General features: G+C 31.7%; 1 protein-coding gene across 1 annotated transcript; it reads right to left on the bottom strand.

Annotated features, from left to right (window-relative positions):
* Positions 1-332: 332 nt before the first annotated feature.
* Positions 333-14,723, bottom strand: LOC139507482 (uncharacterized). Its single transcript, XM_071295759.1, has 8 exons — positions 14,697-14,723; positions 12,547-12,620; positions 9,119-9,200; positions 8,160-8,249; positions 7,207-7,343; positions 2,887-2,971; positions 2,001-2,096; positions 333-811 (listed from the first exon to the last, which is right to left on the bottom strand). Exons 3-8 carry the CDS (start codon positions 9,189-9,191, stop codon positions 501-503), a joined length of 792 nt encoding a protein of 263 aa, XP_071151860.1. The 5' UTR covers positions 9,192-9,200; positions 12,547-12,620; positions 14,697-14,723; the 3' UTR covers positions 333-500.
* Positions 14,724-14,729: the final 6 nt, after the last annotated feature.

The following is a 14,729-nucleotide window of genomic DNA, read 5'->3' on the forward strand; positions in this document are numbered from 1 at the left end:
AATTCTCAAGGCTAAATAAGTATTTTATAGGCTAAATACAAACTTACCTGTCAAGGTAGAATTGTAATCTGAGTGGTACCGGCGTTATTCAAGTCACCATAAGTGTGGAATCTGCTTACAAATTCATGCATGCATATATCACATAGCAAATAAAACACATACATGTATTTGCTTCTCTTGGACTTGCAAGTTGAGAAAAAGAACGAAAAAATTGTTGAAAAACTGGAAATCCCCCCCCCCCTTTTTTTTAAATAAATATAACCCCAAAACTTGGAATCCAAAATTAATCTAAAAAAAAAAGGCTCATGTCAATAGATGTACACAATTCACTCAAATTGGTCAAAGGTATACCATAATATGTCCCCTTAACAGGCTTATAAAAAATAAGTGCAAAATATCAATCGAGAAACCCAATGTCAAAGAAATTGCAGAAATGATGTCTTTCAAAAATAAAAATTTCTCCTAAATCCCAATCTTTTGCGCCAATATACTTTCGCACCCTACACGTTCGCACCCTTCATGTTTGCGCCCGATTTGTATTTGTAGAAGATTTTAAGTGATTTGTGGTAAAGAAATCCCTGACTTAATAATTTACCAGTACTTTTGCGTAGGATGCATACCGTTCCTGAACAGGTCATGACTGGCAAATATGATTGTTTCCCCCAGCTACTTACATATTTGATCCATTTTAGTCCTTTCTCTATTTTTCTCTTCCTTTCCTTTTTCTCATTCATAATTTTAACTTTAACTTTATTCCAGTCAAATTTTATTGATTGGTGGCTTGACAAAAACTTCTGAATATCCACTTTGCCTGAAAACATTTGCATAATTTTTGTCATATAAAATTACTGGTTATTGGCAATTGAGTAATGTTATAATAGCTTTAGGTAAGTGTTGTGCATCTGTTAATTTGGTTTACAATTTTAATCGTTATTTTTCTTCCATAAAAGCATATATTTTATTAAACTCATGAGAAGTTTCCAAAATATCTCAGAGTATCGACTCTTGTTATACTGTCCCATAAAGACTCTTTGAATAATTCCATTATAGAAGGCGCATGACCTTAATAAGTTAATCTGAAAATTCTCTGTGAACTTTCAAAGATCTGGATTAAAAACAAAGATTGTACCAGTAATATGTAAATTAGTTCCAATGTCTAGAAAATAGGAGTCAAGAGCTTGCAAGCACTGACTGGTAAAGATTGCTTCAATTCAATTTATCAGTGAGAAGTAAAATTAATGTCACATTGGTTGTACTTGATTAATCAACAATTCTAGACAATGCAAAGGAAGGCAACTCCAATTTTTAAAGATAGCTTTAACAATGATATAGTTTATTTTTCTAGAGCAGATAATGGATTCCTGTACCTTGCAAAAGTTATGTAATTTTCTTGAAAGTGTAACATCATTTTGTGCCTTGAATATCTGAGCATATATTACATTTATAAATTTCTGGAAATGTTCATGGACAGGGTGTATAGAATGTTATGATAAATGCACTATATTTTGTGTATCAAAGAGGTAGTGATAAGTCTTGGAAGATTTAGATATCAAGTCAGTCACATAAGGTTTTGATTGCATTTTAAGCAATGTTTGCCTAAAAATTGTTCAAACAATTCTAAAATGGCAGTAGCAAAACTTCAATATGTGTGCAATCATTCTGTGTATTGTCATCAATCTTGATTGAAAATTATATAGGAATTTTGATAAAAAATAACTTAAAGTTCCCATGTCTGAAAAAAGATAATAAAAATCTCCCACAATTCCATAATAGCACCCAATAGGAAATGCACAACTTCAACATGTGTGAAATCTCTCAGTAAAGAATCTGGGTGGAAAACTGTTGAAGCAGTTAAATAAGGTATCCACTTTCCTGGTCACTTTAATAATCATTGTTGAAATTTGTTAGTACATTGTAATATCTCAAATCAAGATCTTTTAATGATCTAGGGGTTGTTGCATGAAGTATGACATTGTGAATATTATTGAAATATGACATACCAGGATATGGCTTTTCACACTTTTCAGTGATGTAATCTTTAAAATACTCCTGTACACATATTGTTTCTTCATCACTCCATCTTGAGTACTGACGTGCTAAAAAAATTAGAATGCATTTATTTTTTCAATAGAAAAGCAGGGATTTGCTCAAATATCATATTTCATTAGCACTCATTAGATTTATTAATCACTAGCACACATTCTATATTTCCTTCTTTGGTCACTCAGGACTATTAAAATATCGTTTTACTCAAAAAATCTTGCAGGTAGACATATATAAATAGATAGAAACTTGTGAATTAATTAAGACTTGAAGTTATTTATAATTTGTAACACAAAACAATTACATATGTTCCTTAAATAAGTGTTATTACTAATTCTTTCAAAGATGTATAAAATAACTTATTCAAGTAATAATTTGTCATTATTTTTAAAGTAACCCTTAATCTTTATTCTCCTCTTAAATCTAATAAATTCTTCATTTTATGATACAAAATGCTGTAAAAATTCATGAAAACTACAATAAGTCCATGCTTCTATTGATATTTAAAATAACTCTATTAAAACAAAAATTACTTATATAAGTAACTAAAAAAAATTACTTGTTTAAGTAATGCCCCTGACTGAATATAGAATATTTAACACTTTTTATATGAATATTGTGCAGCAAACAATATTTCAATTGGGGTCATTATTCATGTTACACTTACTGTTAGTTTTAAGTATGCAACCCCTTTGTTATTAAAACATTCATAAGTGAATAAATTTATATCAAGTATAAGAAATGAGTCAAAATACTAATACCTTTTATAAAAAAATGCATTTTCATATAAAAAAGTTAGATGAAAAATTCCTATAAACATAAATGTTTCCACAGAGAACTTACCTTTTGAGAATCCACTATTACCAACTTTGACGTTATCTTCATCACTTTCTACTTCCTCAACAAATTTTCTTTTAACTGTAGGTATCTTTAAAATATTTAATTGGCACTTTTAAAATTTTGTCTAGAATCAACCCTTTTAGTCCTTAAACTTTGGAGTGAAAACATAACAAGTGAAACTGCGAGCTACTGCTCACTGATGATACCCCAACCACAAGTTGACAATATATATAATAGTGTAAAATATGCAAGTGTTAGGTAAACAGGAAGTTCTTGAGTGATGAATCTGAAAAAGCATCACAGGGTATATAGATGACTTACATAAACCCTGAAACCAAATTTCAGAAATCCTTGTATTGTAGTTCTTGAAAAAAAAACATGTACCAATTTTGTGTCAATAATGATTCATATGATTACTATATGGTTTCCTCTTGCTACTAAGTATTAGGGCATAAAAATTGGGATGAAAACACACACAAAAAATGAGCAGCTGGCTAAAATATTTTTTTGGAAGCCCTGTTTCATAGTATTAATACACCTGCTGTAAACGCTTGAGATACATCATTAACTGAGCATAACTGGCACATAATTGGTGGTGACATGCGTGTAAGAGAGTAATGTTAGTTCAAAACTTCATGGATTTATCTAAATAAAGGCAACAGCAGTATACCGCTGTTTCGAAATTCATAAATCGATAGAGAAAAAACTTTGCAGAAAGGATGGCAAAGACTACATACAATAAATTCAACGCTTGATCCATGTAACGAAAAATTACACATAAATTCAGGAGAAGTGGTAAAATTGTAATCAGAATCAATGTTGAACATTATATTAAATTGAAGCTGATCCATTCTCATTTGTGTATATATCAAAATACTAATATGATGTCCTAATGTCCCCTTGTAAACAAAGCTAATTAGAACAAAATATGCCTTATGCATGCATGCACACAAACTGACTGTTTACTTTCTCGTTATTTCCCTTCTTTTCCAAGTAAATTATATATCTTTCAACTGCTTACATGAAAGGATAATAAATATTGTTATTAAATGACATGAGCAAATCAGCCCTAATACAGATAAATGCCTGTGCAATACTGATGACGTTCCACTGCCTTTATAAATCAAGAGTTCATATTGTTTTTTTGAACAAGGCCAATACTGAAAAAAACCTGCATTGGCCCATGACTTAATACTTGGGGTTCACTTTCAGTTTCAATTGTCTTATGTCTAACTTAACTTAAAGACTTATATTTATACATAAACACATTTTGTAATGTACTTCATAACTTTGAATCATAGAATAACAAGAATGTGTCCCAAGAACACAGATGCCATACTCGCACTAACATTTTCTATGTTCAGGAGAGTGTGAAATTGGGATAAAAACTTTAATTTGGCATTCAAATTAGAAAGATCATATCATAGGGAACATGTGTACTTAGTTTCAAGTTGATTGGACTTCAAATTCATCAAAAACTACCTTGACTTAAAACTTTAACCTGAAGCGGGACGAACAAACAGACAGACGAACGAACAGAGGAACGAACAAATGAACAAACGAACAGACAGAGGAAAGGACCCACAGACCAGAAATCATAATGCCCCTCTACTATCGTAAGTGGGGCATAAAAAGTTTGGAAGTCTTAAAATGGAAATATTTCTCAGCCTTTTCAAGTACGACTTACAATTTTTGACATACTTTCATTTCCGTTTATAACTCACCATAATACACAGACTATCAAAGAGCATGAAAAGCTAAATTGTCTGATTTATTCTTCTTTGCTACTTAAAGGGGCTACGAGATATATAAAAAAATTTAAGTATGACATTTTGTTTGTTCAATCATTAAAGGGGCACTAGCTGTCAAATTCATGGTCACCGATTTGATTAAAATTCTCATATTTGATTTATAACAATATAAAACATTTATCCAAACTATCAAAAGTCTAAAATAAACAATTTACAGAGCATGGGATAGATAATATATAGGTTCGTTTCGTGTGTATTTTAGTTCAGACGCCATCTAATTAACTATCCATTTGACCTCAGATGACCATAGAAGCGATGTAAACATAAATAAAGATATGAATAGATTAAACCAACACGTGCAATTGGATTTTTATAGGTCTGTTTGATTTAATTTTATAGATTAAAAATAGATGTTTTTCATTGTTTTTAACCATATAAGAATGATTTTATGTGCATCGAATTAGTAATAAAATGATTTACCGTAGTTTCACTTTCATTGTTGACATTCTTTTTCTTTAAATAACCAATACACGTACAATACATGCGTTGTCAATCTCTAGCTAGGGGTTAAATTGAAGTTCACATGAATACGGATTTAAAGAGGTCGACTCATTCACTTGAAAGTGAATTACAAATAATCAGTGTTTCTTAGCGTAATTTGACAAAATTGAACCTTTTTGGCTGCAAAAAGCGAATTGTTATTTCACTGTTTCACTTTCATTATTGAGTGAACAGAAAAAAATCAAACTTTAGATTTTTTATATATCTCGTAGCTAGTGCCCCTTTAATGAAAGGGAAATAGGGAAATAATAATTTGCTTTTATTAGCTAAAATGGTTCCTTTTGTCAAATTAAGCTAATAAACATTGATAATACTTGCAAGTGAATAATTTGACCTCATTAAATTCATATTCATGTGAACTCCAATTTAACCCCGTAGAAAGTGATAGAATAGCGCATGCATTGTCCATGTACGGTTATTTAAAGGAAAAGAATGTCAACATTGAAAGTGAAAAAAAAGGTAAATAATTTGATTAACTGAATCGATCCAAAAAAAATCATTCTTATAAAGGTAAAAGCGACCATAAACACACATTTTTAATCATTAATACAAAATTTAATAGACCTATAAAAATTCAATTGCAGGAGTTGCTAAATCTATTTATATCTGTGTTTATGCTTACATCCCTTATACATGGTCATAGAAGGTGAACTCCATAGTTAATTAGATGGCGTCTTGGCTTAATTTCAGACGAAATGAAGCTACATCTTATTGAAACCATGTCCTGTTAATTGTTTATTTTATACTTTCAAATTGATAGTTTGGAAAAATGTTTTACATTGTTATATAATAAAATATGAGAATTTGACTCAAATCGGTGAACATGAATTTGTCAGCTAGTGCCCCTTTAATAATATTTGTGATATAAAATATAATAAGATATGAAATTCTGTATTTTCTATAGATTCTGGATCAGCTGTGTTGGCTCTCGACTCTTCCAAGTTTTGGTTCCAATACAGCTAACCTCGAATCTATAACAGATCAAATACAGAAACAGCAAGCTAATAACACTATATTATTAAAACATCATATGTTTCAATGCTATTTATTGTGTGAACCCCTGAGGGTTCACGCATATTTATTAGTTAGAAATATGGTCTATGGAGGAATATTCGGAAACTTTTTTTTTGTTCATTCGGAACATTTTTTCTTCTTATCTGTATAATATATAGCATCCTGCAATTAAGAGCACCTCCATACGGGGTATTCAATATATTTAAAACATGGCAATAAAGAACTTTACGCTGATTGCTTACCGACTTATATGCTATATGATAATAAAATATATAGTTGAAAATCTATATAGAAAAAAACTGAAATAGCTATCCATACGTATAATTTTTAAAGAATAATAATGATTCAAAACATGGACACATGTACCTCAGTCTTCCAAACATTCATCAATTCATTTAGAAATAATTAATGAGGCATTGCGAACTGGTCAACTTAGTATGATACAATGTACATTAATTAATGTTCCTTATGACCGATCATCAATAGGCAACTCTCCTATCAGCAAGCGGGAGATTTCCCAATTTCGGCATTTAAGCAGGAGGGTTGGCAGGTATGTGCTCTATGTTCATCATATTAAGGCTCAGTGTAAAATACCGCCAAATTTAATACATACCCATTTTTAAATGAGCATAGAGCATAACATGAAGAAATAATTTCTTAATTTAATTGTACTGTCAAATAGAAAACAATTTCCAGGCAGGTCTGAAACTTGCCATCCCATGGCACCTTAGAATTATAAAATACATGACCAAATGATTGATTTAATAAAATAATTTATTGCAAACAAGCCTTTCATAAGGCCAATTAAAATTAATTGATAGATTTTCATCCCTGCCCACCCTAATTTCTTTTTATTTGGAAAATTATGATTTCCAGATTTTGTTCATTTTGGTATATATTAGTGTAAGTGTTACTTGATTACTTGATCTGACATATTTCTAATGAGCATAACTTTCATTAAATTGCATAACTATAAAAAAAAAAAATTATTACTTACAGCATCAATATAACTGAGCTCCCTTTCAAGTTTTCTTTTTCTTTCTTTCTTTTCATTCATAACTTTCACCTTTATAACGTCAACATTACAAGTTATATCAGGATATTTTGCCTTGAAATTGTCAATTTCAGTTGCATCTGAAACCCAAAAAAAAATGAAGTTTTTTGCTTTCATCTAAACTTAAGCAGTAAGAGCACACTGCATAAGTGAAATTGTTAAATAGGTGAAATCTACGTTGTCAAGTAATCTTCAGACTAAAGGACAACTTATTGTTGGATTACTGTCAAACTTGTCTGAAAATTTCATCACAGATAGATCATGATCGACACATTTATCACTTTAACTCCCTTTCACTTTTGCTCTCACTGTTGAAGTTTTTGAGATAAAAGCCAAGGCCTTCTTTTGTCTTCTATGTTCTATTTTTAGTCATTGCAGCCCGATGATGTATGTTGGTTGATGAATCAAATCCTTCAAATACAATTTAAAAACAAAACACCATAAGGAACATCCAATTAAAGTTTGGAAGTTTTTGACCCAGTAGTTTCAGAGAAATAGATTTTTGAAAAAGTAATAGACTTGCAAAAAGAATGAAAAATCTAAACATTAAAAGGGCAATAAATAATTAAGGAGTCAATTGACAAATTTGGTCATTGAAACAATTTTGAAGATCTGACTTTGCTGAACATTTCTGAACCCTGTTAGATTTGCTCTAAATGCTTTACTTTTTTCAGATATATCGTTGTCTACAATAATTATAGTCCCAATGATGGGATTTCTTTATGTGAAAACTGTTCGATTAAAGTTTCAAGATCATGTACAAATGACTTTAAATTTAGGGCTTTTCTGACCCAAATTTAGTTATCCTTTGAAATATATTCTAGATATTATCTTAACTTTTTGTAATGTAGGAATGGAAACTGCAGGAAGCAGTTTATATTGTCTATACACCTTACCTGGACTTGGCTTCTGTGCAGAATCTGTTATATAATCTTGAAAATATTGTCTAACTTTTTCAGTATCCATTTGCTTCCATATGTTTCTCTCTTTAAAGAAAGCAGAAGCAAGTAATTAAGTAGTTAACAATGTCACAGTTGCTTCTTGAAACTAAAAACAGATATGTGAACGGCTTTGAGATTATCTTTTTTTTCAGTAAAAGATACCATGTTAATTATAACAAGGAAGTTATGTGAAAAGGAGAGGTGCTAAACGATAATTTTACACATAAAATGTTACCGACTTGTCATGCATAATAAAGTTACAAATATTTTTTATATAGAGATAAGACAGTTGTTTTTTTCATTTACAAAGGTTTTACACTAGTCATTTTTGGCACTCTTTATAGATTCCTGTTCAGCGTGAGCCAGGACTGTATCTTGATCTATAATGGATTTTTACAAATTATGACTTGGATAAAAAGTTGTCTCATTGGCACACATACCACATCTTATTATAGCTATAAGTTTCCACTTAACAAGAGACAAGTTTTTTTCAAATATCTATATAGACCTTATCATATGATTGAACCTTAAATAAATTTGTTTGAATGAGTTTTGCATGTGTAAATCTTTTAGGAAAGATTTATCATCACTTTCATTTAAAATAATGCTTAATATATCAGTCATGCTGCTCACGGGGAACCTTTCACTTTTGTTAGAATTTTATTTGTTATAATTAACTCCTTTAGCTAATTTTAGTCACTGCTATATCTAGTGCTTTTACATTGGCCCTTTGTATCTTTTGTCTTTTTATCAGTTGTTGTTTGAGTCTAGCCCTTCTAGATGATTCTAAATCTGTTCTTATTTCGCAGTGGTGTCTTGCCTTTGGAACGGTGAGCTAAAAACAGTTTACATGACTCAGGAGTATGAAAATAAATCACAAAATTAAAAGACTGATTAATACATTGTTTACTTACTATCTTCCATCAGCTTGTTTCTGGTGAGGCCTTCCAAATCTCTCCCATTTTTGTTATCATTTTCTCTTTTCATTATCTGCAGCTGAAATAGGTAACATATTTTGACAAAGTTATTAATGTAAAATAATAATAAAGATCTGTGCTATTAGGGCATAATACAGTCCTTTTAGCTTGTCTTTTTGTTTTTAATGATTTTTTTTCAACAATAAATTTACATATTATTTCCAAAATATAATCAGAAATTATGTAAAAAACAAAAGGGTACTTAGTTCATAAATATATATAAAAAAAAAGTCACCATAGTTTCATCATAACCTGCTGATAGCATTTTTGATCTTTAGTAAAACTAGAGGCTCTAAAGAGCCTGTGTCGCTCACCTTGGGCTATGTGCATATTCAACAAACAACACAGATGGATTCATGACAAAATTGTGTTTTGGTGTTGATGATGTGTTTGTAGATCTTACTTTACTGAACAATCTTGCTACTTAAAATTATCTCTATCTATAATGCACTTGGCCCAAAAGTGACTGGAAAATATTTTGTAACAAGAATGTGTCAATAGTACACGGAAGCCCCACTTGCACTATCATTTTCTGTGTTTAGTGGACCGTGAAATTGGGATAAAAACTCTAATTTGGCATTTAAATTAAAAAAAAAATCATATAACAGGAAACATGTATACTAAGTTTCAAGTTTATCGGACTTCAACTTCATCAAAAACTACCTTGACCAAAAACTTTAACCTGAAGTTTGCACTATCATTTTCTATGTTCAGTAAACCATGAAATTGGGGTCAAAACACTAATTTGGCATTAAAATTAGAAAGATCATATATCATAGGGCACATGTGTACTGAGTTTCAAGTTGATTGGACTTCATCAACTTCATCAAAAACTAACTTGAACAAAAACTTAAACCTGAACAGACGGAAGGATGAACGGACGGAAGGATGAACGAACGAACACACAGACCAGAAAACATAATGCCCCTTTTCTATCCTAGATGGGGCACAAAAATTTACAAACATTTACAAAATTTATGAAAATTGTTAAAAATTGACTATAAAGGGGAATAACTCCTTAAGGGGTCAATTGACCACTTTCGTCATGTTGACTTATTTGTAGCTCTTACTTAAATGTGAAAAATGGTTAAAAATTGACTATAAAGGGCAATAACTCCTAAAGGGGTCAACTGATCATTTCGGTCGTGTTGACTTATTTGTAAATCTTACTTTGCTGAACATTATTGCTGTTTACAGTATATCTCTATCTATAATAATATTCAAGATAATAACAAAAAACAGTAAAATTTCCTTTAAATTACCAATTTAGGGGCAGCAACCCAACAACGGGTTGTCTGATTCATCTGAAAATTTCAGGACAGATAGATCTTGACCTGATCAACCATTTAACCTCATGTCAGATTTGCTCTAAATGCTTTAGTTTTTGAGTTATAAGCCAAAAACTGCATTTTACCCCAATGTTCTATTTTTAGCCATGGCGGCCATCTTGGTTGGTTGGCCGGGTCACCGAACACATTTTTTAAACTAGATACCCCAATAATGATTGTGGTCAAGTTTAGTTAAATTTGGCCCAGTTGTTTTAGAGGAGAAGATTTTTGTAAAAGTTAACGACGCCAGACGACGGATAGACGCTGGACGCCAAGTGAAGGGAAAAGCTCACTTGGCCCTTTGGGCCAGGTGAGCTAAAAACAGTAAAATTTCCATAAAATACCAATTCAGGGGGAGCAACCCAACAACTGGTTGTCTGATTCATCTGAAAATTTCAGGGGCAGATAGATCTTGACCTGATAAACAATTTTACCCTGTCATGGCGGCCAGCTTGGTTGGTTGGTCAAGTCATCGGACACATTTTTTAAACTAGATACCCCCATGATGATTGTGGACAAGTTTGGATTAATTTGGCCCAGTAGTTTCAGAGGAGAAGATTTTTGTAAAAGATTACTAAGATTTACGAACTAGAGGCTCTAAAGAGCCTGTGTCGCTCACCTAAGTATATGTGAGTATTTAAGAAAGGAAGCAGATGGATTCATGATAAAATTGTGTTTTAGTGATGGTGATGTGTTTGTACATCTTACTTTACTGAACATTCTTGCAATTTACAATGATCTCTATCTATAATGAACTTGGCCCAGTAGTTTCAGTGGAAAATGTTAGTAAAAAATTTACAAATTTTATGAAAATTGTTAAAAATTGACTATAAAGGACAATAACTCCTTAGGGGGTCAATTGACCATTTCGGTCATGTTCACCTATTTGTAAATCTTACTTTGCTGAACATTATTGCTGTTTACAGTTTATCTCTATCTATAATAATATTCAAGATAATAACCAAAAACAGCAAAATTTCCAATTCAGGGGCAGCAACCCAGCAATGGGTTGTCCGATTCATCTGAAAATTTCAGGGCAGATAAATCTTGACCTGATAAACAATTTTACCCCCCCCCCCCCCCCCCCCCCACCATGTCAGATTTGCTCTAAATGCTTTGGTTTTTGAATCATAAGCCAAAAACTGCATTTTACCCCTACGTTCTATTTTTAACTGTGGCGGCCATCTAGGTTAGATGGCCGGGTCACGTGACACATTTTTTAAACTAGAAACCCCAAAGCTGATTGTTGTCAAGTCTGGATTAATTTGGCCCAGTAGTTTCAGAGGAGAAGATTTTTTTTAAAAATTACTAAGATTTACCAAAAATGGTTAAAAATTGTCTATAAAAGGCAATAACTCCTAAAGGGGTCAACTGACCATTTCGGTCATGTTGACTTATTTGTAAATCTTACTTTGCTGAACATTATTGCTGTTTACAGTTTATCTCTATCTATAATAATATTCAAGATAATAACCAATAAGAATGTGTCCAAAGTACACAGATGCCCCACTCACACTATCCTTTACCATGTTCCATGGACCGTGAAATTGGGTAATAATCTAATATGGCATTAAAATTAGAAAGATTATACTATAGGGAACATATGTACTAAGTTTCAAGTTGATTGGACTTCAATTTTATCAAAAACTACCTTGACCAAAAACTTTAACCTGAAACTCCAACTTTTATTTTCTATGTTCAGTGGACCGTGAAATTGGGGTCAAAAGTCTAATTTGGCCCAGTTGTTTCAGAGGAGAAGATTTTTGTAAAAGTTAACGACGACAGACGACGGACGACAACGGATGACGACAGACGCCGGACGCAAACTGATGGGAAAAGCTCACTTAGCCCTTTGGGCCAGGAGAGCTAAAAAGGGCATAAAATATCCAACATAATGATTTCTTGTAAGCTTATAACTAATATGGTCTCATTGAGATCATAAATAGAATATATATTGATATGAAAGAGTATGATTTATTTGCCACTAGTTAAATATTAAATAAATATAATTGACCCACAACTAATTAAAATACTCACTAGTTTTGTTCTTCTTGCTTCTCCATCTTTTAAAAGGATGTCTTCATTCAGTTCTATCAGAGGAATCTTTTCAACTTTTTTTTTAAATAGTAAGAATGAGATAAACATGACAATAAATGGTATGTAAACCTAACATGTAAAGTAGCTTTTTTACTTTGTTAAAGTGTTCTTTGAGCTTGATACATTTAATATCCTTTTTAGAATTGTATATGCACTGAATATAATCGGGCATAATATTGTGGATTTCTTGGGACAATTCATTTTTAGATTTAATCATCCCAGTGTGTGTTTGAAGTTTTCTTTGTTTGTTAAAATAATAATAAACAAACATTTCTATAACATTCAATCAAGTCAAACCACTGTGCAGGCCAGTTCATTCTGGTTAATTCTGTTCCAAGGTACAAACTCTTCGGAGGACTATGCACAATGGACAGGGGCAGTGTCATCTGTGGTGACTGTAAATTTTGATAAATTTTGTCATGATCAATACCAGGTTTTAAAATATGATTTTAAATGAATACTTTATTTCCAGCACCTGTTAGATTTGAGCTTGATCTTGTCAGTGATTTATTGTATCAGGTAATTAGTAGTTTATTTTTATATGCAATTTGTTGTCGTTGACTGAAAATGGCACATATCTATCTATCTCCATATTTTCACACGCAGTCAGAAGTTTTGTTTAAGGGCAACCTGAAACTATTCCTGGCCACTAAAATTTTGAGTTGGCCATTAAATTTTCATGTCTGGTGGTCAATTGGCAACTTCATTTCAGAAGCTACTTTGAGGGCTGCGCCTCCCTGGAGGAGGGAAGAATCTCAGAAAAAAAATCAAATAGCCTTGCAAGGCGTCATAATTATTTGGACTTGGATTATAATGTATTCCCTATTTGATTTAATCTTCATATCCATTTTTAATTATTTCGATTCTGATTAGGACAATAAAGGTAATTTGTATGTCAACAAGTATAAGTGCAAAGCGTTTGTGTAGGCTCTTGTATGACCCACCTCCCTTTTTTGGCAAACGGCTGGCACTGTGGTTTTTCAGATGGAGAACAGCCAGCATGAAAGGTTGTCGTATCTAGGTCAAATATGTCAATTTCAGAATGCAACCCTTTAGTCATAATGAATGGAATTAGTAACATCATGTGCACCATTTAAGAGTTTGGAAGTGTTTTTAAGTTAATGAAATATATTAAGTGCATGACAATTTGATAAAATTCACAATTCTACAGTAGTCAATATACCCATGTGCAACAATTAAAAAAAAAATCTAGAGCATATGTTTGTTCACAAAGCAAAAGAAACACCTCATACTAAAATTTAAAACAAGAATGTGTACAAAGAACACAAATACCCCATCCGCACTATCATTTTCTATGGACCTTGAAAATGGGATAAAATCTCTAATTTGTCATTAAAATAAGAATGATCATATCATAGGAAACATGTTAAAATAAGTTTCAAGTTGATTGGAATTCAACTACCTTGACCAAAAACTTTTGCCTGAAATTGGATGATTCGATGGGTGAACGAAAGCAGACCAGAAAACATAATGCCCATAAATGGGACATAAAAATAGCAAATCTCCGATACAAGTGTATATTTTTACATTAACAATGTATTAATGAGTTTTAAATTTGCTCTACCTTTGGCCTTCAGAATTTTGCTCTTTTGATCAAACCATCATGCAATTTAACACCACCTTAAAATGACTTCAAAATTTCCACTAGTTATATCAATTTCTCAGTAAATCTTCTGAATATTTCGTCTGCAAACTTTGGCTAAATTCTTCTGTTCAAACATGTGTGAACATTTGAAAACAAGTTGTGTGCTCTATTGCACATGTCTGGGTTATTATAAGCATAATAGTCCCAGCACGTGTTTACTGAATCATTTTGAATGCCCCCTTTGGCGTGATTCTAAATATACAAAACTCTAAACATAAATACAGAATGTTGTTTAAATTCATTTTCTTACTTTGTTTTTACTTTTTAAAACAGGACAATTAAAAATCTGAGTTGTTCCTTTTAATGTAAAAACAAAACGGTTAAGTCTTGGAAGGGAGTCAATGGTAAAAGTCTACAGATTGCCTGACAGCACTTGTATCCCAAAAACCTTTTACTACTTATCATAAGGTAAAACTAAACTTACTCTCATTCTCTGAATTGTCTTTTGATCCATCAA

The sequence above is a fragment of the Mytilus edulis genome, unplaced genomic scaffold (genome assembly GCF_963676685.1).
Source record: "Mytilus edulis unplaced genomic scaffold, xbMytEdul2.2 SCAFFOLD_240, whole genome shotgun sequence".
In the NCBI taxonomy this organism is placed as follows: domain Eukaryota; kingdom Metazoa; phylum Mollusca; class Bivalvia; order Mytilida; family Mytilidae; genus Mytilus; species Mytilus edulis.

What these genes read in the sequence shown, in the direction of transcription:
- LOC139507482 (XM_071295759.1), bottom strand. Translation starts at nt 9,191, where the DNA reads ATGAAAAGAGAAAATGATAACAAAAATGGGAGAGATTTGGAAGGCCTC. An exon ending in TAATAGTGGATTCTCAAAAG is followed by an intron (nt 2,097 to 2,886) that starts GTAAGTTCTCTG and finishes TAATTTTTTTAG; the next exon opens with CACGTCAGTACTCAAGATGG. An exon ending in GTGTGAAAAGCCATATCCTG is followed by an intron (nt 812 to 2,000) that starts GTATGTCATATT and finishes AAATGTTTTCAG; the next exon opens with GCAAAGTGGATATTCAGAAG.